General features: G+C 40.0%; 1 protein-coding gene across 1 annotated transcript; it reads right to left on the bottom strand.

Moving 5' to 3' along the window:
* Window positions 1-435: 435 nt before the first annotated feature.
* On the bottom strand, window positions 436-23426 carry lrrc24 (leucine rich repeat containing 24). The gene is made up of 5 exons (XM_033982660.2): window positions 23106-23426; window positions 6685-6878; window positions 3843-4121; window positions 2986-3154; window positions 436-2453 (listed from the first exon to the last, which is right to left on the bottom strand). Exons 2-5 carry the CDS (start codon window positions 6841-6843, stop codon window positions 1219-1221), a joined length of 1842 nt encoding a protein of 613 aa, XP_033838551.2. The 5' UTR covers window positions 6844-6878; window positions 23106-23426; the 3' UTR covers window positions 436-1218.
* Between the last annotated feature and the right edge of the window lie 4306 nt (window positions 23427-27732).

The following is a 27732-nucleotide window of genomic DNA, read 5'->3' as shown; positions in this document are numbered from 1 at the left end:
AAGACCAACATTAAGTCCAAGGTCAAATTGTAGACGTTTCAATCATCCGCAGACCATACTCACAATACTTCATGACCCATCTGCACTAAAAAGTAGCCGATCGTTAGTCCTAGATCTTGGTTTAGGTTTTCTGATGCCTTGGTGTAATGTTCCATGGGCTGTATATAAGAGTAAAGAGAAAAATCAATTGGTTTTGTTACAGGTTTTGAAGCAGTTGTAAAAGTACTGCCGACTTAAGGCTTAGTGGTCGAAGAGGTCAGTGAAGGGTTTATGAACTATGCATTCTTCTAGATAAATCCCTTTCCTGCAAGAAAAAGGTTTCCTGTAAAAAAAGATGCACTGAAATCCTTGGGCCAGGAGGAAAAGCAGACTAGATGGAATAGACTCTTCTAATTTCCATCTATTGTTTGTTTACATAAAACGAGACCTGCATCTTCAAAATGCACTTTATTACTCAATGTAAAAACAAAGAGGTACATACAGTTTACAACATGACTGACAATGAACAATGCCAACGTAGCTAAACCACTGTAACAGTAAAGAAATGCAGTATGTCCTTAATACAGTGCTGTGATGGAAATGGAGAAAAAAACACTAGAAAAACTGTACTCCGTTATTAATGCCACCCACACATTGCACATACAGTATTGTAATGACATTACTGATGCTGCGTTAGAATTAGGGCTATGCACAAAGCAACTGTACATTACAGTGAAATGGGTTTTCAGCATATTTATTTAGTACAGACAAATCAGACAAAAACTGTAGAAAATAATATTTTTAGAAGCTCTCTGAGTCATATGCCTCTCTGCCAAACAGCCATTTTATCAAACCCCAAGTGCAAAAATGTTGCTGTGTAAAATGTAAATAACATTAATTAAATAGAATGAAACTCTTACAAACGTTTTATCCAAAATAGTAGATTCAGCAGTTGAGAACCTAACTAAAGTTTTAGTTTAGTGAAGTATAATATGGCTTTACATCATATCAACCTTTTTTTGTAATTGGGGTTAGACTCGTTTTTTAAATAGAGTTGTTAATTTTTTTTTTTTCTTTTAAAATAAAGTGTTCTTCTCTCACTTGACGCTCATTGCAGTGTTATACCTGTAAGGCTCCCCAAGAGGCTTTTGTAAACCATCCCTTATTCTCTCTTTCAAAGATATGCATTTCATTTCTGTCCATTTTGGTACTTCTCGCTCCAAACACATTGTCCCACCTTTAGCAATGGATCTCATAGGCCACCTGTGACCCGAACAGAAGGCTCTGACTGAGGAACAGCTCCTCTGGGTCTGTAGTTAAGGGTCCCTCACCTCCGTCGCCTGGGTTTCTCCTCAGCCCAATCCCTCCAGACCTGCTCAGCGTCTGGACTACCTCATGATCCAGAAGTACCTCCTTTATCCCCTTCTGCTGGACAAACCCACTGACCATGTGACATCTTGACGGCCCTGTCCCTAGATTGGACTTTGAGCGGTTGAAAACATACATCTCATGTCCATCATCATCACGATATTCTTCCAACTGTGCAAAGCTTGAAGGTCCTTCTGAGTAGTCGTTCATGTACAAAATCCCCTCTTCTTTGCCTGAGCAACAACTCCCACCCTCTTCTTTGCGGAACTGTTGGTGGCGGGTGTATATCATGATTAAAAGGAGAACTGCAGTGAGAGCCAGTAAAGAGATACCAACAGCGATGGCAGTTTGCGTCGCGGGTCCTAAAGCATTAAAATCCATACTGTCTTGCTCATAAAGGGGCTCTTGGCTTATGTCCAAAACCTCAGGCTGAAAGAATGAATTTGACGAAGAGGAGATGAATGCGTTCGTATTGAGACGTGGCCATAACTGAGAAGAATATGAGGAAGAGGACATATTGACCGCTAAGTGAAAGGTCACTTTTGCAATGCCACCGGGATTCCATGCTTCGCATTCGTACCGACCTGCATGGGCCACTGTGACGTTGCTAAGGAACAGCATCCCACTACCGGTATCAGGGTCGAAACTGTCTCGCTCTCCGCCCTCTTCTGTTCCACGGATAAGCTGGACACTACTGACTTTAACTTTACTGCTGCTGGGTAAGGCAGTCACTACTCCACCAGCCCCAGGTTTGAAGAAATCTCCATTTGGTCCGATTTCCTGGACAAGACCCCGTGGTGATAACTGTGCCTTGCCGTGGGAGGCTTTCTTCCATGTGACTTGAGGTTGGGGGTATCCAGAAGCTTGGCAGGACACTCGGAGACTCTCCCCCAGGCGGACTGTCAAGTGGCTGGGCTCGAGTTGGACCACAGGGGGGATGCACACCAGACTGTTGGGGGCGACCTCCACTAAGCTGAGGTGAGAGAGCCGCGGGGGTTCGGAACACATAAGGCGACGCTGTTCTGCAGAGCTGAGCAGGCGCTGTCCATCTTCACTGATCCAAGTACGCAGCCAGCCCAGTGCACAGTCACACCGCCATGGGTTCTCTGGAATAACAAAAATATAGGTTTGCTCAATAATCATTTTGGCAATAATAGCATGTGTTTCAAAGAAATGCTGAGGTAAAAGGAAGCCAGATCTATGTAATTAACCAGTCAACAATACAACAGCATGAGCATAGGAAATAACAATGGAGTTTAAAAATATCTGGAGTGATTCATTTGAAAAGTTGAGGTAACCCGGCAGTCAGAAATTCTACTTGTACAGAATTTAGACTAAATAGTTAAAGAGCAGAAACATGTCCAATAAGACAAGACAAGATGAAAGACAAAACGGCTTCATTAAAAGTCAAGTAATTTCTTTTAGTGCTGTTCATATTTGAGATATATTTGAGATGGATTTGTTTGTTTTATGTGTTTACTATGACATTTATTTTTAAAAAGCTTGTACCTACAGTTTGAGGAGTGTAACAATATCTGCTTGTCTGTCACTTTTTTTTGTACCATTTTCTTGTTCTCTACTTTACAAAAGGAAACCATATACAGTATCTGGAGAAGAAGGAAACCATAGTGACCCTACCTGTGACTCGGAGCACCTGCAGACTGACCAGAGGGGTGAGGGAGGAGGAGCCCAGCGTGCGGAGGTGATTCCGACTCAGGTCCAGCAGAGCCAGAGAGGACAGGCCAGTGAGAGCCCGCTCCGCCAGCAGCTCTATGCTGTTCTCCTGGAGGTGGAGTTCCTGCAAACGCTGCACACACAAACAGTAAAGTAATGATAGGGAGGCAACTGAACCGTATTGAAATGTATAGTTAACGTACAAGTTTGTATTAGGCTCACAGGATTGTATATAAGAATTTCACTACATCCTGCACTGTGTGAAGCATGTGACTTTGCATTTTTGACAAATACACTTGAATTGAAATTGAAATGAAATCTCAAAACAAAGCACTTTTTAAATGAATCAACCAATAAATGTGCAAAAGTTTATAAGAAGAAACTGATCGAGTCAACAAATAGTAATGCCGTTCATATACTTGATATACTTGAAGATTCCTGGGCAGACTGGACATTAGTTAGTCCCTTTAGTTTCTTCTCTGTGTTAACACAAAAATGGGGCTAGTACTAAAAAAAAGCTCAAGGAATTGCAAAATGTTTCTACAGTATGAAATCCCCCATGATTCAATCTAACATAACCTTATATCTAACCATTCTTCCAGTGATTTAGGCTGGACAGCCACAGTGCTCTGTTGGTTAGCAGCAATTTCACACCTCACAAAACCTTTGGAACAGTACAGTAAGCAGTGGACAACTCTATTTTACCAGTCTGTGCTAAACCGTTTTATCATAACAAATAAAACAGGTTACTCCTTTCTACATTGGAACAGTTAGCATTGCAAAAGCAGGAAACATCTTCATAGCACCTTCCATTGTCTTACCTGTAGCCCCCTAAAGGTATAGTCCTGCACTCTGGTGATCTGGTTCCCAGCGAGGTAGAGGATTCGGAGATGCTCCAAGCCACGGAACATATCAGGACTGACCAGGTGGATGAGATTCCCATTCAGGGCCAATTCCAAGAGCTGTCCCTGGCTGGAGAAGGCCCCAGGCTCCAGAGCAGAGATACTGTTGTTCTGCAGGTAGAGGTAATGCAGCTGGCCCAGACGGGACATGTCCTGTAGCCGAATCTGTGTTATCGCGTTGTCCTGAAGAAATATAGTCTTTGGAGACGACAGGGGGAGATTGCGTCAGTCCGTTAAGATAAACTAAACTGCTCAAGTACTTAGTGTTTCAGTGTGCATTGACTTTATGACAAAAGTTGGAGGCAAGATAACACACACCACTGCTGCAGCTATTCATTTGTATTCAACACGGTTTTACCTTTGATCAAATTTAGCCTTGTTCATTACTTGTAGATGGGTAATATATGATGTGGCGACAGCATGTGCTTTGACTTGATTTACACCTTATAACAAAGTTGGAAGGACAATCCCGTTTTGAGGTGATTTTGCCTTTTTCAAAACTCTTTCAACCGCGTCCTGTGATGATTGCCTTCTCCTTTTGATCATGATTAATAGTGTCATGCTTTAGATGAAACCTTTTACAAATTGACACCTTTTATAGTGAATGTGCATTGGGCTTCATGCTTGTAATATTATTGGTGAAGACAATGCAAGCTGTGCCATGCTGCTGCTCTTCTGTCTCACACTTTTGTCTGCACTTGACAAATGCTGCAGAGACAACAGACCTGTCACATGTGCTCTATGCCTGCTCCACAATGAAAAGTCATCTGGTTGACTGCTAATGTTCCTAATGTTAGCACTGAAGCACGCCCCGGTCATGAGATACAAGGCATGATGATGGGCCACATAAACCTGCTGATTGAGGTTAATGGAAGAATTTATGCGTGACATAATTTTCATTAATATTTATAAGCGGCAATAATGTTGGGGCCCTGAACTTGTGGAGGAGAAAAAAGACATGGGTGTAATGTTGAACATCTTCTCCATAGATGATCACTGGGAGTGTGTGAGAGCCCTATTTGGAGGGAGAATGAATAATTACACAGCCAGTAGAGCGGCCCCTCCCTCCAGCGCACATCAAAGAGGGTCATGGAGGATTGATTAACCACAATCATTTCAGGCTAATAAGAATGGATCAGAAAGGAAGTAAAGTCATGGACACTGTGTTGGTAGGTCAGAGGAAGTTGGGGCCCAACTTTAAGTAAATGCATTTTTTTGGTTTTTGAAGAATTTTCAATTATATACTTTATTTCCGCACTATTTGGACCCACACTATTTTCTATGGTTTCTTATAGGAAACCATAAAAAAAGAAACCTGCTGTTCTGCATCTGTCAGCTGCCTGGTAATCATAATGCTACTCAGCATGTGTTTTATGTGGTACACTGAACATGTCACATTATGATGGACAGGAATATTTCAGCTGTTTGCATTGTACATCTATTGCAACAGCAACTAAGCCAGATTCAAGAAACATATATTTTTGCACAGGCTTTTAGTAAATCATTGCTAATTTAGTGCTGTGTGGATTATGCATGAAGCAAACCTGTTAATGCAAGCCTTCATATTGATGGCAGTTTGACATTTGACCAAACAAATATCTACTTGTAATGGTCATGGACAATAGTGGTGGCTGTGGGCTTTTTTATGGCTCCACTAATTGAACACATAATAATCGCAAACAATAATCATTCAAAAATAATGGATTTGGACTTCCCCAGTGCTTTAATAGCTTTGAAAACATTTAAAAGCACTACATTATAACAACAGCTGCTCTGGGGGTCAACCGACTGAAATGTGGCTCTAATTATGAACCAACAATATGTCCTACCTCCAGCAAACATTTCCACACCACATTTATACAGGCACAGTAGGTCTAGTGCCCAAAGACACCATTAAAGTTTGTTGTGGTCAGGCCCAGACTTCAAATGGTACCAATATTATTATTTTCTTAAATATTGACTTATGGATCTAATACAACAGGCCTATGGTATATCAAGCCCCACTCAAGGTTGTATTCACGACATAATGGAATACGATGTAATAATTTCAGATGAGGGCAAGGGCCCTTATGCCTCTGTGAACAATTCACTTTTTGTGCTATTCAATATGAAAATCTACAAATATTGAACCTTATCATTTGTAATAGAATTGGGTCCACAAACTTGTCACATTAAACTTGTGGCTTAAAGTACTTTCACCTGATTGAAACATGTGAACACATTTTGAAGCTATTGGCGGCTTTCAGAATGTGATGATGTCCATGTCATACTCCCATATTGAGGTCAAGAGCCACTTTTCCTTATTGACACTGACATTGTAAAATTGTAATTTGACATGAAATATCCAAAGGGTAAATGCACAAATGTTGAACCTGATCAATTATGTTAGTTACTACACCAAAGAACTTCCTGGATTACAACAAAATTCTGCTTTTTAACAATAATTATTTTAGCTGTCCCCCATCTGTGTTAAATATTATTGGCCTATAGAATGTGTTGATGTCATCTGAAACCCAGCAATAGTGTAAATATTTCCACTTCATTTGATTGTGCTGCTAGAGAAGACATTAGACTTGTGCCAGTTTTTGTTGTATTTTGTTTTAAAGGAAAACTACCATCTGACCTTTACTCAGTTTGAAACTATAGACAGTTCACAGTGTTATCATGTCACGTGAACCCAGCCTTCTTTTCCATGTGCCCTGTCTCTCTCTAACCCCACAGGCCTATCCTATGACACGCCACACTCAACACAAGGACTGACCTCTGTGACCGTGGGGACGCCCTGTGGGATTTCTTTGATCCCAATAGAGCCACACTCCACAGTGAGACTGTAGCAGCGACAGCCAGCCGGACAGCCCAGCACGGGTCTGAGCAGGCAGGGACCTCCAACCAGCAGCAGGACCATGATGCTGGAGAACATGATGCTTTTCCTCTGCAGTATTTTCCAAACACAACCTGATGAGACAAAAGCAGAGGAGAGACAAGTAAGCATGAATCCCTTGGTGTATTTGTGCCACGATAACAAGCTGTTTTTCTTATGGAAATGCCTCCGCTGCCCGCCTCAAAGACTGACAAGCTCTGCAGATGTTTTGTCCATTGGCGGATGTCTGCGAAATGACAAGGGAAGATTGATAAAAAAAATTTAAAAAAAACTACAAAAAAACACTGAGACACATAGGACTATCTCATGCCTCATTCCTGGCTGTTTTCAATTCAAGTGTGTCTGCTCAGAGTGTAATTGCAGAGGCTTCTATTATGGGCTTCAATTAATTAAAGATGTGATAAAAGATGTGCAGGTTGCCTCAAGGACCTCTCTCTTGTCAGTTTAATGCATGCACAAACACACACAAGCCTCTCTTCCTTTTTTATTCCTCTCCTGCCTTTGTTTCCTCACACACGCACACACACGCACACACACGCGCACACACCCATGCCCACCCACACACACACACACACACAAATTCATATCTATTGCTTGTGGGGGCATGACACACTTACATTTATTTCCGGGAGACATAACCCAGACCTAACCTTCTCAACAAGTCTCCATCCCAGTTGTTACGGAGATTGTTCAAAATGTCAGAAACAGGGCAAAACAGGATGGGATTTCAGGCAGTAAAGAAGGCACAGACTAACATCATAGTAAGCAGCATAGTAGTACTTGATAATGAGTTATGTTTCTACAAGTCCCTGTGGCTTTTCTCTATTCTACAGAGATATATTGTTGAATGTATTGCATTAACATAGATTAAGCCGCAAAAGAGGTTTAGTGTTTGGAGACATTGAATATGAAATCCTTTAGCATATTTACAATGCTTTCAGAAACACAGTTTGCACATATTTATGTATTTTTACCTCATTCAAGATTACAATGGCGAGTTGTTGTTATTGTTGTTGTTTTTTACAGAAATATACACACATTTTGTACCATTACTAGTTTAAAGTTTAAATTTAAATATCTTCTGAAACAGCTTCTGGAATAAAAACCTGAGCAGCACCTAATCTACCACCTGCTTTGCTCACACATTGTCATTCTATGATTAGTTGACTAACTTCTGATATTACATTTAACTGGCAGGACCTGACTCATTTCTCTGTCCATTAGCATGTGAAAATTGGGTAAGGTTAAGACTGTCCACTCCAGTCACAATAAGAAACCAAATATTGAATTTTGTGGATTCATTTCCATTTGTGGCAAAATAATAGATGTTTTACCCATTTGGAAACAGTCCTTGTTTATTTATTGCATTTGCCTCATCCTTCATTGCTGTTTTGGCAACTTGTCAGAAGCAATGGGCATGATGGCCTTGGTCAGGACTACCTTATATTGTGTATGCTTTAGGTTGATGAGGGACAACTGCGAGGAGGAAAGCCTCCCAGACACAGAGAAACATGCAAACTCCGCACAGAAAGGCTTGGGCAACCCAGGACTTGAACCTGGAACATTCTTGTAATTCATACATGATCTATTCTTTCACAAGTACAGTTACACAAATTAAGTCTCCATTTCACTTGATGGATCTTAAGAAACAGACCTTCTACAGACCTTAAGTTGTGACAATGGGTTGGTTTTAATTATCTAATGAGAAACACTGGCTTGCCTCTCCACACTGCTGCATTTGATATCAAGTTATCACAGAGCCATGTGTGTTTGGTCCCATACTGCCTGTAGGGATTCATCGTTCTGCTTGACTGTTCACATCCAGGAAGCCACTTGTTCAATAAGCCATCAGTGTTGTTTATTAGGCTACAGATATTGGATTTTGGAAATAATACGTGTTGGGGTGTCATTCTGAGCCATTGTGCTGTTTCTTGCCTATACATTATTCCAGAGAAGTCTTCGCATGGTGGAAACAGAAAGCATACGCTGCATTGATCCAATTTCTGAAGCCACATTGTGATGAAACATTCATGTGTGCCATGCCTGTGGATCCCATTAAGCATGTCGGAAATTCTTTTGTTGAATTGTCTTTATTGCTTCTTTTCCAGGCAAGAGCAGGCATCCAATACATAGAGTAGCACTGGGGCATGAACAGCCAAATGGTATCAGGAGCAGCTTGTTACATGTTGTGTCTCATGCAAAGCATTCAGTGACTGACTCAGCCCTATGCATTTTAACACTACACATTATTCTTATCGCTTGAGTAATACAAACCAAAGATACAAGATAAAGTCACAATGGATTTGAAGGACCAAATAACATACACTACCAGGCAAAAGTTTGGACACACCCTCTCAGAGAGTGTTTTTTCCCAATGTACTACTTTCTACATTTTATATACATGCAAATGTAGGATGCAAGATGTATGGAATTATGTATGACATTTCATATTAAAATAAAAAGACTGGACTGTTGTGGTTAAGAAGGAGGTGAGTCACAAGGCAAAGGTCAACCTACATTCCTACCTTCATCTATGGTCATGAGCTTTGGGTAATGACAGGAAGGAGAGGACGGAGGATACAAGCGGCCAAAATGAGTCTCCTCAGTGGGGTGGCTGGGCGCTCCCTTAAAGATAGGGTGAGGAGCTTAGTCACATGGGAAGCTCAGAGTAGAGCCACTGCTCCCCCACATCGGGAAGAGCCAGATGAGGTGGCTCGGGCATTTGTTCTGGATGCCACCTAGACACCTCCCCGGGTGGTGTTCTGGGCACGTTCTACCGGGAGGAGGTCCTGAGGTCCCATAGTCTCTGGGCCATCCAAGAGACATAGGGAACGCCTCAGGATCACCCCAGAAGAACTGGAGGAAGTGTGTGTGGAGAACTCTGAGCCTCCCTGCTCAAACTGCTGCGTCCATGACCCAGCCCCAGATAAAGCAGAAGAAAATAGGTGGATGGATAAAAAACTATCCACCCTTTGCTTTGTTGGCAGCTCTGCAAGCCCTTGACTCGTCCTTTGTCAATGAGCTTTGTGATTGAAGTCTCCTGAAATGGTTTTCACTTCACAGCGTGCCAGGGTCAAGAAATACCCAAAGTACAAATCAGGGTACTAAGCAAAGGATTGTTTTGAAATAGTTTAATCTAAAACAAGTTCTGAGTTTTGAGTTATTTTTTTGGTTTGCTACATCCCATATGTGTCATTCATAGTTCAGATGCCTTCAGTAAGAATCTACAATGTAAATAATCATGGAAATAAAGAAGAACTGAAATGGAAAAAGTGTCCAAACTTTTGACTGGAGGAGTCAAAGGGGGTATTTACTATAGACTGGAAGATGAACTTATAAATCAGGTATTGTGAGATTCGAGATGCAAGGTTCTAGGCTTTAGTAAAGAACTATGCTTTATATTCATGCTCTCCTTTTGAGTTACAAATTCCTAGCCAAAATAAATAAAATGAAGAGGGTTGCATTTAAAATAGTGCAGTGCATACCCCGGGGGCGTAATTATTTGTTGTGTTGACCCCCGTCTCTTGAATATTTTAAATAGAATTAGATACTAATATTAGAACACATAAAAAAAAATTTTTCCATTCAGTGTAGCTAAAGTTTCTGTTTCTTCAAGAATATGTTTCACACAGATTTGATGACATTTACACAGGAAACTGCTGCGATCATCCTGTTTATTAATTACTCCAAATGCATAGAGATTTCATTACTGCCTGGTGACAAATAGATGCTGCCCTGAAAATAAACCGCGCCTCATAAATATTAATTTGGTGCATGTCTGACTCCTTGTGTGTCAGATTGATATCGTACATTTATTATTTGTAGACTTATAATCCCAGAGCTGTAATTTCATGCCTAAGTGCAAAACTGGCATGACGGCCACAACTCACCACCAGGGGAGTTATTTCCAATACATTATTTAAAACAGGAAATGAGCTATCTTAAATATTGCATTTTGAATCAGTGCATTTACTTGGCAGAACGGCTAACTAGATTAATACAATGTGACCTACATAAGCCGCTCGATCACATTCTCACACCAAAAAAAAAAAAAGGAAAAAAAAGTTAAAAAAAACTGTAGCATTTATTAACAGAAGCGTACCATTTCCTTTTCAGAGCCCCCCCCCAAACAAGCATGGAAAGGAAATTAATTATATTTCTATTGTAGGCAAATGAAAGCACAGAAATTGAATTTTAAACAAGGCCTTGGTCTGTCATTGGGCTTTTATTCCAGCTAGAGAGAGGACTTTTAAAGAGCTGGGAGTATTCAAGCAGTGTGACAGAGGGAACAGGGATGAAGACACTTGATGCCTGAGGCTAAGAATACACACACACAGCGCAGGTGCTGTTAGCGACACGCGCCACACCACGGGACCTCATGCCAGTCACAAGCATCACTAATGTATTGTACTGATTAAGACTGCTAAGCTCAGGGCTACACAATATCAGTGATAGTCTGTCATATATTTTGACATCAGAAAATGGAGGTTTCTATTCAAATGTGTTTCAGTAGTTTCCTTCTCCTGGATTTCTAAATATAATGACAATGAGTGTGTTTACACCTATAGAAACTGCTCATGTTTGTTCTCATCTCACCAACAGTGAAACGTCATATTGCACGATTTCACAGCAGAAGTTTGCCTGTGGGCTTCCTCTGTACTCCAGTTTGCCCCACTGAAGTATGCAGAATACACTAAAGCCTCCAGATTGGTACTCCTCGTGACTATAATCCAGGCTTGTCTTGAATAGCCAAGAAAGTGTAGGAAATCTTCATATTAAACTGTAACATAAATCATTATTTTACATTTTGTTCATTGTAACTGTAAAACTGTTGTCAAAAATGGCTTTATTATAGAAATGGATTGATACCATCGATTTCCTGTTCCAAATAGCAGAACTGACAGGCGGAACTGACAGTAAGCACAGAAAAGTAAGCTGAGAAAGGGGCTGTAAATTGATTTTTTTTTATTTTTTTGCACTCAAGTCCTTGGTTATTATGATAATCTGTCCCCTATAAATTACTTATTTTGCAACACTTTTAAAGTAAAGAAGATGGAATTCCTCCATGTAAATCTCTGGTGGATTTAGGTAAATGGAGCTCAACAGTGACAGCCTGCTCGCGTTCTGGAAGAAAATTTTCCATTCATTTTTCCCATAGACTCGAAAAATATTAAGAGTTCAAAGGCATCGCCAAAGCAAACCAGCTACGTGCTAACTGATATCCATGACACAGTTGTTTTAAGTCCAAAAAGCTATTTATAAAGTTTCAGAAACAGATTTTAAATAAAATGATCGGTATTGTGGTCCTTAGCCACCACATGGCCGATTATCCCTGAGCAAGCTTTCGAACTTTTACTTTTTTTCTTTTTTTCTGAAAGTCTATGAGAAAATGAATGGGAAACTTAGTTCCAGAACCAGGGGGTGGGCCGTCACTATTGAGCTCCACTGAAGTACATTATTGAGGTACATTTAGTTCCTTGTGAAATAGATGTTGCATTTGGTGTTTTTTGTATGTGAGCAATTTGTGGTTTTGTCAGTTTAGCAAGAAAGAGTCAGTAGTGTTTGAAGTCATTTAGTGTCATTTTGGTTTCTTTCTAAAGCTCGCAGTATCCCATCTGTCTCAATGGTCATTGTATTCTAAAAGTAAGAGAAATGATACAAAGTAAACTTATAGGACAACAAGACTTTTAGTGGACAATGATTCATCACAAAATATTTTCAAAGGAGGAATAATCTCCAGATGCCCCCCTGAAAAGTCCCAGTGATGACAACAGAATAAAAACTGTTTATACATGTGAAAATACTGCTGGACATTTTGACAGATTGTCGATGGCTGAGGTCAAAGAAAACTTCAGCAAGGGACTCCCTGTCAGCAATAGTCCCTGAGTCCCTTCACTCCTACTGTCTCTTCAAAGACACTCTCAGTAATGTGTGGAACAACATTTGAACTAAATTAGATTAGAATCAATTATTCAAATCCAATTGATTTTATGTGTGAAGAAAAACATTGTAACTATAATTTAATGTCAAAAAGCATCAGCCAAAATACACAAAAAATGATGACTGGCAGGTGTAATCATAAACTTTCTCAATAGGCCTCCAGCGAGCTCAAGCTTAGCTCAAGATTTGGAGGTCCCCTGGCGCTGCACTGTGGTCACCAACTGACAGGATCCCAGTGGCATTACAGGATGGGGCAAACTTCCCTGTAAATAAAGAATACCTTGTCTACTTTAGCTCAAGAACTTATGGTTATTTTAAACTTTCCATCTAACTCTACATATTTGTATTTTACACCGCATCTTGTAAAAACATGATAATTTGTAATTTAAAACATAGATCAGTTGTTTCTAGTGACAACATTTGCTTTCACCACATTGTGACGATAAGATCAAGTAGCTTTCAGGTGAGCTTTAAAGTGCAGGCTCTTCAGAGTTAGATCATCTCCAATAAGATTTGCTCTCGTCCATTGTCATGCTGATGCTGGATTTCAGCCACAAGAGGTCAATTTGTTCATTTCAGTCGCCGTAATCCTCAGTGGGACATACGTAATCTACACAATCAGATGCTTGTTAGCTAAGCCGCTCTCTCGGTGCTCTAGACGATTCACAAAGAGGAGGGGCGTGCTTTATTCTGTATGAAAAATTAGGTCAGCGATACAATATATTTCTGTTGATTGTGTGGTGGAAATGTGTAAATGGGATGATTAGGGCTTAATTCTGTGGACATGTTGAAGGCTGGAGGATTTAGCCTGGACCAGCACAGCTCACGTCAGTCAACAAATGCCAAAGGGAATCCTAATAATTGCAGATCACACAAAGGCACGCGATGCATACCGAGAAGGGGACCCTGTTTAAGGCTATGCACAATCTAAGCCACTCCACAAAGCATTGTTAAGCCCTTTGCCTGCATGGTATTATTGTTTATTTGGCCATTTTGAGAGAGACTGTATCCTCTTTGTTCTTCACTGAGTATGCTTTTCACTGGATTTGTTTGTGCCGTGAAAACAGTCAAAGCTGAACCTGTGTGTGCAAACATTATTAGCTCACTGCAGGAATGTCAACATTTCTACGTAATAATTCTATGGATGTGTTTGTGAGTACACATGTAAGGCCAGTATCATCTCATCATTATATTGTACAGTTTGTATTTTTTCTTACATCATGAGTTTCTTGCCTGGGATCCAGAATACACACTTCATCAATTGCTGGGTTTCAGATGACATTGTAATATTCTCTAGTACAATAATACAGTATTTCATATAGATGGGAACAGCTAAAATGGAAATAATTAAAATGCAGACTTTTTTGTAATATACCTAATCAGTGGGTCTAGTTACTTACAGAAATGATCAGGTTCAACATTTGTGAATTCACATTTTATATATTTCATGGCAAAGTACAACAGGATAAACTGGCTCTTGCCCCCATCTGCGAGTATTACATCATCACATTTTATAATCTGAAAACCACCAATACTTTACCAATATATGAGTCCGATCACCGCTGAAGCTGCCTGTTTTCAGATGGGTGTGATTGACAGCTGGATTAGCCAATCAGGGACCAGCATGGTCTATCCATGTTAAAACAAATATGGCTACTCTGTTTATCTGTGGTGAGAAAAATTTGATTTATTTGTAAATAATAGGTAACCAATAAGCTCCTACATTTCACATGCTTCACAGAAAAAAAGACTAATCTGATTGCTTGATCATGTTTGGTTTTGGCTTGAGATGTAACAGAGGGACCAGACTGATATGCCTCTGTATAAAAACTACACAGAGATATCACTCTTGATTTACCAGGCAAATTAATTTGAAATTTCCAATTACAATATATCCAAATGTGCACACTGGGTCAATAAACAATACAACCATGGATTCAACCAAGTCTCAGGATTGCAGTAGTCAAAAAATACATTCAAGTAAAAGAGCCTTTTCCTTAGTATAAAAATTAGAGTGTAGCATCGTGACTAGATTGTACAGAGCTAAATTGGATGTAATCAACAGCAAAAATTTACAAGGACTGAAACAGCTCAACCAAGACTAAGGGCACATTCACATTTGCTCAATCACCACATAAAATTTAGGACTAAACTGGGAATAAACCCGGAACAAATCCAAGACTAGACCAGGACCAAACCAGAATACATGTTACCTAATCATGACCTAAATTATTTAAATCAGCCACAATAAGGACTAAAATAAGGGCTACACAAGACTTAACTAGGGCTTAATAAGGGCTAAAGACCAGATCTAAACCAGGACTAACCAAATAAAACCAAGGGATAAAAATAACTATCTGTCTAAACCAGATCATAACCTTAACAAACAGACTCTATCGCAGAGTTCAAGTCGAAGTCTGATCCTGTTGAGACTTGGATTATTCCTGTTACAGCTTTCAAACATTTTTCCACAGGGTTGGTATTGACGTGCTAGCCGTGCAGACTGCTAGAGGCAGCTGCAAAGTTCACCTCCCCAAGCCTTCTTCGGTCCAGGTCGGCCTTATCCGTTGTTATGGAAACGAAGGTCTGCTTAGGGACCCCAAGGCCATGCACACTTCCTGCACAGTTAGAGTAAGGCAAACAAGTCCACAGAAATAGAAGGCGCCATTTCCTGCAGGGGAGATGCCGGCTGAGTCTGACCGATTTGATAAGCCTCCGGTAATTCATAAATTCAGTTTAAAACTCACTCTCTCTACCTATACAAGGCTGTGGGCTGTTCTTTAGGAGCGTTATGTGACCAAAATGTTATAAAAATAGACAAAAATATAAAAAGATAAGATGAATAATTTAACTACAAACTTGTGTAGACCTCACTGGCAACTTTGGCAAATAAAAACTCTGGCTAACATTTTTACTTTTAGGGAATATTCACAAAGGGGTTGTAAACACAAAACACATGAACAGCTTAACCTTTCAGTACACCTGGGTAATTAGAAACAGGAGATATTCCAATTATGACTTCCCGACAGGAGGCGAATAATTATGAATTTTAAATGAAATGGATGTTTTGAATCAGTCTGGGAAAAAGATGTCTGTGTCATGAGGGTGTCCTAAAAAACCTCCTGAAATGACTTTTGGAGAACTGTACAAGTCTGGGTCACAAGTCTCCAAAGCTACAAATCGGATACAACAACTTCCATTACAGCTAATTTGATCAGCAATTCCACAGTGCTGGAGGCAGCTATAGAAAAATGGTGAAAAGACCTGTCACTGCACAACTTCTATATTGTGATTTGCGGCTGTTAAAGTGACCACAGTATTATCACAGAAAGGTGAATTATGTCCGCCCCCTGTTTGTCTCCGTGGAAACTATCACGAAAAACATGTATTCTTAAGGTGAGCGGGCTTGCGTTTCTCCTCATCTGACCAGCAACATGGCGTGGTGGTGTCATCTGTTTTTCTCTTTACAAATACATAGACTTAATGCCAAGTCAAAGCAATAACATTTCCACAGAGACAAGCAGGTGGGGGATGTTTTAAATCAAATACTGCAATCAAAAATGTGTTATTTTAAGTAACAAGTTTAGTATTTGTTAAATCTTAGCATGAAAATATTTTGAACAGCGCAAGTGTGATCTGGCCTCAAACCAAAATTATCATTCATTTTGTCCTTGGCCCATTCGTGACCTATCTTTTTTCACAAGCAAAAGAAAACATGAGGCCAACTACTTGCGCTACTGAAGCACTCTCTTCCCTGGTTAGCACATTCCTACTTACCTCTATAACTGTTGCACACTACAGAAGAAAATGTGTCTGTCCTCAAGTTGGTGTGCGCTTTAGTCTATATCTCCTATTTCACACCCACACGAATCCTCTCAAAGACTCCATCATATTTCACTGGTCGTCTCTGACCTCTTTCTCGTCTCATCTCGTGTCCTTCTGCGCTGACTGGCAGGTGCTAAATCATTTGTCTCAGTGCACCCCTTTTGTCCGCAAATAGACTGGAGGCCGGGGCTCTGGGAAGAGGGAAACCGTGGCACCAACCCAACAGTAACACGGCGACTTTGAGCAATAGTCCGAGCCAAAACACACTGTACACTGTTTATAAATATGCAGGGCACGGCGAGCGGCGAAGTAGCACTCGTAGCACAAGCACTAGCCACCAACGGGGAGGCACGGATGACACACGGATGTTTATGCACCCGCACACCCTGAATAGACAAGCAGCAGCCATCACTCACAGCACAGAGGGGAAAGCAACATGGAGCTAAAGGAGACAGCCTGGTTAATAGGATTGCTGTGGGTTTCGATTTTGGTTTTATTTTGTTTATTTAACTCTATTTAAGTCCAGGTAAAGAGGCAATCGGGAAGATATTTCATAACAGACTTTGTGCAATAAAACTGTTAGAACCAAGGAGTCTATACCAAAGGTAAACATGGGCCAAAGCGAACAAATTAACAATTAAATTAAAAGCTTTCCATGATTTAAATTGGTCCTGAAAAGTCCTACGTTTTTGCCTATTCAGCTTCCTGTTACATGAAACGTTTTGACAATTTTTTTCCTATTCAAAAGATATAGTGTTTTTAATTGTTAATGTTTAATAATTGTTTTTAAATTGTTATGAAACACACAGATACCACGCAGTTGAAACACAGTAATTGTTTGTGTCAATGTAATGTGTCTGGTTCGCTTGTGGTCAGAGATGCTATTTGCACTCTGCTCAACAGCACTTTTATTTTCAGAAGCGGTTAACCATAATCAGCTGACAATGAAGAATAAATGAAGCCACGAACCAGTAAAAACAGGACCGAACCAGGCTACATCAAAACTAAATGAACCCTAAACCGAGACTTAACCAAATATTAAAGCAGGTGTTTTGTAAACCTGCAGGAGAGCTGATAAGCAGTTGGATTGTTTATTGACAGAGAGCAGAGGAAGACATACTCTCTCATGTTTTGTGTGAAGGCTTGAAGGCTACAGGAAGCCCTGGTTAATAGGCTTGCATTGACTTTATTTTTCTCTCTATCAGCACGTCCAGCCGGGCCCCACTCTTATTGATTTTTTCCCATGAAAGTGCATATGTATGTTTGTGGAGGACAGATTTGCAACTGTCTGTGCCTAAGAGAATCACATGTGTCTTGTTACTGAAATACACTGACTCTATAACTGTACAACTGTGTGTTTTCCCACTGGGTTAGAGTCCTCTGCAACATTCCTCAGAGCAGTGTTTCGTTCTCAAACTGGAAAACTCAATAAATCTGAGTTTTTAAGAGCAGTGATAATAAAGTGTAAGAGAGGTGACTGGCATGTAAGCGCCGCTGGGGAGATGTTCTACGACCTGAAAAAGACACGATTTAAGGCACAATCTCAAACTATGGACTAAACAAGAAAAAATACTTCCGAAGTAATCCGAAGTAATAACTATAATACAAAATGTGTGATAATGAAACACATTTACCTTTCCATTCCATTTGGTTTTCCATTCCATTTGATGATTTACAGACTCACAGCATCTATCAGTAAAAGTGCACTGCGTGGGATTAACGTATATTTGAGCAATAAAAACACCTGTAATAGAATAAATGCAAGCTTGATAACTATACTGTGGAACATTTCAGGCAAAGCAACAGCATCCCCATGCCACTACCAGTATCAATATTTGTGTCCAGAGAGAGACAGGCTTAAACACATAGCTTTCCCTTTCTCCTCTCATGTGTTTGCATGTGTCTTGTGTATTGTTGCCACACTTCTTCAATACTACTATTTCAGTACTAATACGGTACTTCATTAATTCAAAGATGTGAGTCTGGACACTCGTGAAATGCCCTGTTTTCTGATCGGTGTGATTGACAGGTGGATTAGTCAAACAGGGACATGGTCTGTCCATATAGGAAAAAAAATAATGACACAAATATCACATTGGGTTGAAAAGCACTGTGGATTTCTGAAGAATCAACAGGCAAAGCGTTAAACTCTGTTAATCTAAGGTGAGATAAATTTAGATTTTATTTGAAAAGTGACCAATGAGCACCTTCATTTCACATGCGTCACTGAAAACAAACTAATCTGGTTGCACAATCACGTTTGGTCGGCTTGAGACGTGGAGGGAGCAGAGACTAGACTGATACCAATCTGTATACAAAATACAGAGAGATATCATTCTGAATTTGCCAGGCAAGAAATACTGTACTTTTGAATAAAACTGAATATATTATTGTATTTTTGTTGGGAAAGTAAACTGAAGTAGCGTCTTGTGTTATGTTGTTGTAGAAAGACTGGGTAGAATTCAATATTTTGCTTCTTCCTTTGGCATCCTTGTTCTGTCTTGGTTGAAATATGATCTAGGTGCTTTTTATTTTTCTTCCTTTTATTGTATTGATTGAATTGTAAATGAAATGTTACTGTAAATGAACTTGCCATACAAATGAAGAGAAAATAAATGCACTCTGTTTGCTTGTCCACAGTAATTAATGGCTTTATAAACTAAAATAGCCCCTTTGGATAATTGCACTCTAGCCATTTGTTATCACAACAGGCAGAATCAGGACTAAAGCCAATTTATAAACACTAATTAACATTTGATTAATAGCTTACAAATACAAATACGCTTTTGCTGTGAAGTTCAATATTTATTACAGTAATTCATAAACAAAAACAATTTCTCTTGACATGTTGAAATGTGTCAGGGGCACTGGGAAATCAATGTTCTTGGTGAATAATTTGTAGCTTGAAAGGTCGTTAAAAGGTTCTTTCGAATCTGAAGGTCTTTTTTTTCAATTTCCGATCTTGAATCTTATTTGCCTGTAAAATGTGACGGTAATTAAAATATGGCATTTGGAAAGCATCTTCGACAGACTGGTAATGATCAGAGAGAGCTCTGAGTGCTGCTTAAGAGTAAAATGATATGCACAAGATTGAAATATAGTAAAAGACCAGCTATATATCCACTTATGGTACACTTACCGATATCACATTGCTCAAAGGTCATGAAAGCAGTTAAATGATTTCTTTTAGTTCAGTTCTGAATATAAAAGACAATCAAATAAAATGTTACGCTAACCCCAAAGACCCTCGGTTTGGACTCAAGGGTAAATTCTCAAATGAGTAACTAATATCACACAAGTAAAAAATATTTTGTTCATTTTTCTCTTGAAATGATTATCTGGCCAGGATTCTCTCTTCACTGCCACGTCCTGTTTTATTAGAACTGGGTGAGGCCATTCTGTGGGGAGTTTGCATGTTCTTCCCGTGTCTGTGCCTTTACTCTTCAGTTTACCATCAACCTAGGAAAAGTGACATTTGTGCTATCCAACATGACTATACTGTACTTTTTTGCTCCCGGCTTGGATAATTAACTGGCATAAAGTCTCTTGGGGCATCAGTAGCTCAGTCGGTAGAGAGGTGAGATCTACTGACCCACAGGTTAGTAGTGCAATTCCAGCTGCCACAAATGAATACTGTGTCCTTGGGCAAGACCCCCAGTGTCTGCCTAGACTGGTGTGTGAATGTGTGTGTGAATGGGTGAGTGGTTCCCTGATGTAAAGTGCTTTGAGTGCCCTGAAGGTGGAAAAGTGCTATAAAAATGTGACCATTTACCATTTACCATAAAAGTAATGGAATAAATGCTACATATCGCTTGACAGACTACAATATCCATATTCACCTATTACTTCGTGGCAGTAAAACACTTCTTGAGGCTGCCTGAAAGGAAATATGGATTCAGATCTACAACTTCACTCGCACACCGCATTCAGGCAGAAGTGAGTGAATATCTTGCCCAAGGACACAACAACAGTAGGAACTTTTCAAATTAAACCAACGTCCGGTTCTAAGACAAATGCTCTTCTACCTGATTGGGAGATAAGCCAAGAAGACAGCATTAGAGCATTATTTCTTGTTCCCTGCCTCCTATATCCCACTGCTTGGATTTACACTGAGGCACATGTCACGGTGGGGCCATTCTAATTGTCAAGGTTGGTAGACGCAATCGATCACAGCAACTTTATTCACAGCAGCTTCAAGTGTCAAGCCTGGAGATTTATGAGTCACTGGATTATGCCAAAGAAACATGACGCCTTCCATTTGATATTTTGGCTCCATTGTCATTCATCAAGTTGAAAACCCACTAATCTTTGCTCTTTCTTATGACTTGCCAGAGCCTGGAGCGTACTTGACAAACAACTTTAGCCCATAGAAGTCACAGCTATTTCCTTTGTAATGCTAAACACTCAATTCTAATGCCTTCCCCCAAATGTGTATTTATACTCGTTGCTGTACTGTACGTGTATTTCATGTGAGCACATCTAAATAGCAAATACTCCTCTTTTTTTATGACAGTTTAAATGAGAGTGCAGGTAGTGATAATAGTGTTTAGATGTCAGTAAATAATATGAAAACCACTCTTCCGTATTATTATTCCTCCATATTGTTGTCAGGTAATACCCACTGTGTAATGAAAGCGAACTTGTTGAAAAAGTGCTGAATTTTTATGGAAGTGATTTTTGATGCTGGAGCTGCACTGTGAGCGGTAGATGTCAAATTAATGTCATACACACATCGAGCGGCACCCCGTGGTTACTTCGTGCAATGTGACTATTCAACAGGAATTTCAAACAGTATAGAGCCATAGCAATTTTTCTCCCTGTCTGTCTGTAAGGAACGCAAGAGGCCCAGATTCCAGATTCTGTACAATTTACCGTCAAGGGTGATTTTAGTCATTTTCCACGCAGACGGTAGACGATGAAAAATTTAAGAAACTCAACTTGTCAGCGAAGATCTATCCAACACACGACAAGCCGCTCCATCCTCTGAGTTAAACAAAAGGCTTTCTATCCTGGGGCATGGTGTTTGGGTCCACACGGGCTCATGGGTAGAATAGCAATTAACCACAGCTCGGCGTCCTTACAAAGCAGTTACAAATTGTTGAGTTTTTTCTGGAATAGAAAGTTCTACCCCCAGTAATGATCACATTTTTTTAGCTGTACATAAAAACTGGGAAACAAGCCATCTTAAAATAATGCAGACAAACCAGTCTTCGTACACAGATTAATAAAAACATGACAAAACAAGGGTATTTTACTCATTTCAGTTAGTCTTTGGACAGATCTTTACTATAATTTTTTAATTTGTCCCAATCCTCCCAAACTTTTTTTTGTTTTGTTTTGTTTGTTTCTTTGACACCTTTGACTTTGTGCACCTGTTGTCAAAATCGAACATAAAATCATTGTGTTTCACCTTTTAGTAAAATCTAGGGTATACTTATTAGACTGTGAATGGCATAGTATTTTTTTTATATTATTACATTCTGAACTGATCACAGAAATAGCTTTTCATACTCCTGTGAGGTTTGAATACACTGGCCACTCAGCACACAAATTGGAGCAATTTGTTTCTAAAAATCTATTCAGAAACAGCCATAATGCTGCATGGTAATCTGTACAAAATAAGATGGCCTGGATCTTGGCATTGGCTTTTTGTGATGTGCTAATAATCATTTACAATAACAAAGGTGCTGCAGTATCCTCAGTCTTAACAGTGAAATGACTCTCAGTAGATGCACTGGCTAAATCTATGGAGCATTTTGCAGCTCTATTGTTTCTGCACAGGCAATGGATGTGCCTGCTCAGCATTAAGCCCTTTTAATAATGATCCCAGAGAGTTCACTATAGGGGTTCACACAGAATCTATACAGTCATTTATATCTATTTACTCCACACTGCTTCTAATAGCCTTAATTGCAAAGCTCACTCCATTGAATTGCACATTGCTGGTTGTTGGGTAAGTATGTATGTATGATGCATGTTGACGCAGCACTGTTAAAAACTACACAATTATACCTCAATATCTCTATCTTCACATGTACCTTTTGTTAGATCTCCTATGAACCAGAGCAACTTGACTGTTAAACTTAAACCATTTGTTAACAGCACCTCCCCATGCACGCACTAAAAAAAATCGCAGTCATAAAGCACTGCATGGAGTGGCACAAGTTCAGTAGTAGCAGATCACTGACTAAACTAAGAAGTTAATCCTACTATAGGCATCTAAAATCAATGCAGCCTCCATCAAGGCATAGCCTGCGGAAGTCCACATCACTGACCCTTTTAGCGCAGCTCTGGGAGAGCTTTATGCTTATCATTATTAATGACGTTTCCACTTTATTGTTTGAGGCAGACAAAGACATAGCACAATTCTGCGTACATACGCTCCAAAAAGCACTTCACAAAGCGCTCAAAAGCCATCCTAAAACTTAAACATCTACGCAGCACGTTAACAAGACTTTACGTGGAGTGAATCTAGAAACGCTCCTTTACCACATCACGCGAAAACCTCTGCTTTTCAACACATTTATGCAGCTTACCTTGATATTTCGCAGCTATCCGTATCTTCTGAAGCAAACGAAGTAAGAACAAAATCACTCTAAATCACTGCTGCCAGCTCATGCCCCGTGCGCATTGTAGCCTATTGTCGCTCCTCCACCGCCGCCTCACAGTGCGATGTACTGTGTGTATACAGGCGCGTTAGTCGGGTCCACACCGTCCATTGTAATTGGATGGAATCGCATCTGCCAGCGCCGGACGTCAGAGCTGATGAGGGTCGCTCCGTGCGCGGTCTCTCTCTGGCTCTGCGTGACTTCTCTGTGGTCTACAGTCAGTTCGTCTCTGTTACGCGCCTTTACTGCGCCGTCTTATCTTCCTCCTGGTCTAATTATTTTCTTGTAGATCTCTCTCTCTCTCTCTCTCTCTCTCTCTCTCTCTCTCTCTCTCTCTCTCTCTGTCTCTCTATCTCTCTCTCTCTCTATCTCTCTTTCTCTCCATCTCTCTCCATCTCTCTCTGTTTCTCTCTCCCTCTGCGCATAAGCGACACGCGCACGGACAGCAGGGGTTGTTTTTTCTTGTTCTGCTGCTTTAGGTGCGCTGGTGAGATGTTATCACATAAGAACAGAACATGTTTTGAGGTTGATGACTAACTGAGTGAGAAGGCAGCAATATAGGTCTGTAAAAAACAAACAAACACTTTATACACAGACATTCCCTTCTTTTAGACCAAAAGCTAAATGAAATGCACTTTGACTCCAGTGTAATGGACAGATTTTTATCACTATGAGTTTATAGGAAAATCAATGTAATCCTCACACAGGAAATGACTGTGGTTATCCATAAACAACAGTGTGTTAAATATTATCTTTATACTTTTACTTGGGGACTGTATTTTGAGCTTTGGATAAAAAATACATTAAAGTCAGTGTAAACTTCACTCACAACAGAAGACAAGATTGCATGAGAACATGTGAAAAGACTTTTTATAATCTCATGTTATAATCCTGACCAAGACATGATCTGGAGGTTGGTGCTGCACTGTGTTGCCCGCTGCTCCTGACAGGTCCTAAACCGAGTACCTTAAACATAACTGTCCTCTTTCCTTTTAGCTCTTCCCTTTGGAATAAGTATTGTGTTTTAAATTCTGTATAGACTTCATGACCCCACCTACGCGATATAATACCTGAGCTTTGCACAGACATAATCCTGTTATATCTTATAACTAAGGAACATTCAAGATGTCAAGTTTTTTTCCTATCATGGCCATGTTTTATTGTCAAATATACTAAGGCAAGACTCTATGCACAAGGCAGATTCAGCCGCCAGTGTAATATTCTCAAGTGTGAATGGGGCTGTCAAAAGAAACTGAGACCCAGACATCAATCACTGCTAAAACTAGATATTCACTATCGATTCTTAACAGAAACAAAAATAGGACAAAACTAGACTTTTCCTGAATAGTAGGCTAATATTAAAGAAATACTATCTTTATTTATTACCAAACTTTTAGCACTGTGACAGCACAAGTGTGAATATAACATGTTTTCAAATCTGCGTCTATGTTTGCTCTGAATTGTAATAAAGAGGGATTTCAGCACCATGGACAGTTCCTCACCCTGACTTTGTTCTCATAGAGGTCCATGGCTCTCTCTCTCTCTCTCTCTCTCTCTCTCCCTCTCTTTCTCTCTTTCTCTTTCTCTCTCTGCTCCTGGAATGAGTGAGTGTGCAGCAGTTTTAGCAACAGAGGAGAAAACGTCCCTTGTGTTTGTCCAAGGCCAAGTGAATTCAAGTCGAAGCCATGCACTTCAATATCCTCCAGACCCATATTGCACAGTCACACGGGCTGCAGTCCATTACTCTACAGTGCCTCCACCATTTCCACCAGCACTTCTCTGGGTTATTGTTCACCATCACTCATGAGAACTCACAAGAATTACAGTGCACGTGGAAGTGGGAGCGTGCACAGCGGCGCCCATAATCCCACACTAATCACACATTCGCCGCTGAATTCCACGCTGACCCACATTTAACGACTTGATTAACAGACGAGCGAGCAAATGTTTTCAGGGCTTACATCACCAGGATTCTTTGTGTACTTCCATTTGAACTGAATTATGGTTTTCCAGAGTGTGTATGTCTGAAAAATGTAATATCTGAATCTGAAATGTAATATCTAATATCTAGTATCTATCTAGAACTAAACCCAATCTTCACCAGGAAGGATAAATTATTGCTGGCAGTTTTTCATTTAGAAGAATTTCAATCTTTTTTCCCCAACATTTTGCTGCTAGAGAATTTGCATTGTCATTCCACTGGACAACCTGTCAGGAGCAGAGTGCACTGTGTAGTGGCCCGTTTCATATTTGGAACAAGGATGTAGCTGAATGTCTAAGAGTAAGCCTCGTCTTTCTGAATAAGATAACAAAATTAAAAATACATTTCAATACAAAGCTTTGCCATGGCACAATCCAAAACCAAAAATTCTGTTTTTGAATGGTAAAAAAGTCTGAAAAAGGGGGGAAAAAAACACACGAGATAGACAAGAGATAATAGACACAAGATAATAGACCCAGGAATAGAGCTCGAAATCATCCATCAAAAACTTTACATTACTTGCAAGATGTGCCAAACACCCATAAAGATGCATTAGCAAAACCAATATAAAACAATAAATAAAGCAGCTGTGAAACAACTCGATAAGCTCCGAGGGCATTACTTGTAAACACATTCATCATCACACTATAGAGTTCGTATACTTTTGAAAGAATGCAAACTTAAGTATTTAGCATTGGTTTAACATTAGGCTGAAAATAATTTGAGATAAGATGGTGACACAATCTCGATATCTTTTGTCTTTCTACATAATGTGATCTCTCTCTCGTGTTATTGTAAGAAGGAGTTGACTCTCATTAGAATATTTAGGCTGACTAGATTGGTACAACCCCCCTTCATGTCTCTTCATAATATGCCGTCAAGTGGCTGCACGGGCACTAGTCTTAGTCGGTGCATGGCTGGTGTTCCCGCGGAGTGTTTTGGTGTCTAATGATGCCCTCCTTGTATCCCCTCTGGCCTTCTGCACTCCCACATCAGGATAATTAACATCACACTCAGATGTCTGCAAACTACACTGCTCTCATCGCACATCCCATTGCACTATAAGCTCCCCTCTGCCTTGTGAAACAACTGCAACCAACGCTAAATGAGAGCCCCACGGTCTATTTGTATGCAAGAAGAGTCCCCTCCACTTTTATTTGCACATAAATTGGACTATAAACTTTGCTAACAAGTTGTGTTTTCCTGCCATAAAAAGCAAAAGTGCCTTATTAAACAGGCAGACAAATGGACTTTACGGTTGCCAGTTTTTGTTCCCAGATGAGAGTGGAAATGGTTAGCCCAGTGCTGTCCAGCAACTAAGTGCACTCCAAACACTAGAGGGTCAATTAGAGGTTCTCAAACTGCGGTAGTGGTACAGCAGGTACACGCACTGCAAGAGTTCTTCTTTTAGACGCTATGGTCAAATTATGAGGCATGATTAGTATCCTGGTTCAGTGCTGGTTTAGTCTCAATATAAGGCTCCTCCAGCTCAGTCCTGGTTTAGAAATTTAAGATCTACGTATGTCTTAGTTCACATCTAACTCACACTTTGTTTTGTCCTGGTACTATTGAGTTTTAGTGATGGTCCGACACTTGTTCAGTCCTGTTTTAGCCTGGGTTTTAGACTAACACATAACATCGTACATCTTTCTATATTTAGTCTGCACATTGTTGTAATTTATAAATCCTAATGTGGTTTGCATGTCAACATTTTTAGATGAAATTAGAAGCTGTACAAAAAAGAGCCAAAACTCTTTAGGAAAAAATGGAGGCGCTTTGGCCATCCAAACCTCTCCCTGGCTCTGTCCCTGTTAATTAGTCCTGGTTTAGTTCTGTCTTGGACCTGGTTCAATTTTGGAATTTATTTGATCAGGGACAATGCACAAAAACATTAACCTTGTAAAAAAAAAAGGTTCACATTTAGTCCTGGCTTTATCGGTGATTTAAATAGTCTTCTGCCCCTCATTTATTATCTCATTTGCTATGCTATAATACTAAAATTAAAAACACTTTAATGTGGTGCTTTATGTACAAAGTTGAACCCTTCCTGCATTGGTGTTGGGCACTACCTGATACTGCATTGAGCTCTTCCTGGATCTGGCCTGATTCCAGTTCTTGTACAATGCTCTGTGTGTGTATTTGTGGGCTGGCATTGATCACATTATGGAGACCAAAATGTGTATACACAGCCATTTTATGAGGACCTTGTAACTTTGTGGGGACTAGAAATCCTTGTTTCCTCATGATGAAACAATTCATTAGATTATGGTTTAAATTAAGATATGGGTTAATTTAGGTTAAGATTAGGGTTTAGAGGCCACGTAGTAATTATGATAAAGGATAGGATCGTGTCTCCTGGAAATGAATGTAAGGCAATGTAATGTACCCTCAAAGCATGGAAACCTGATGTGTGTGTGTGTGTGTGTGTGTGTGTGTGTGTGTGTGTGTGTGTGTGTGTGTGTGCGCGCACGCGGGTGTGTGTGTGTGTGTGCGTGTGTGTATTAAAAACAACCTTTTCGCTGTGATTCCCATCGGATCTGACTGTAATTAGGAGCGTTGGCTCTAACTCTCGCC

This window comes from Periophthalmus magnuspinnatus, chromosome 17 (assembly GCF_009829125.3).
Source record: "Periophthalmus magnuspinnatus isolate fPerMag1 chromosome 17, fPerMag1.2.pri, whole genome shotgun sequence".
Classification (NCBI taxonomy): Eukaryota; Metazoa; Chordata; class Actinopteri; order Gobiiformes; family Gobiidae; genus Periophthalmus; species Periophthalmus magnuspinnatus.
Note: the sequence above shows the minus strand (reverse complement) of the source record. Positions and strands in the feature narration are given on the sequence as shown.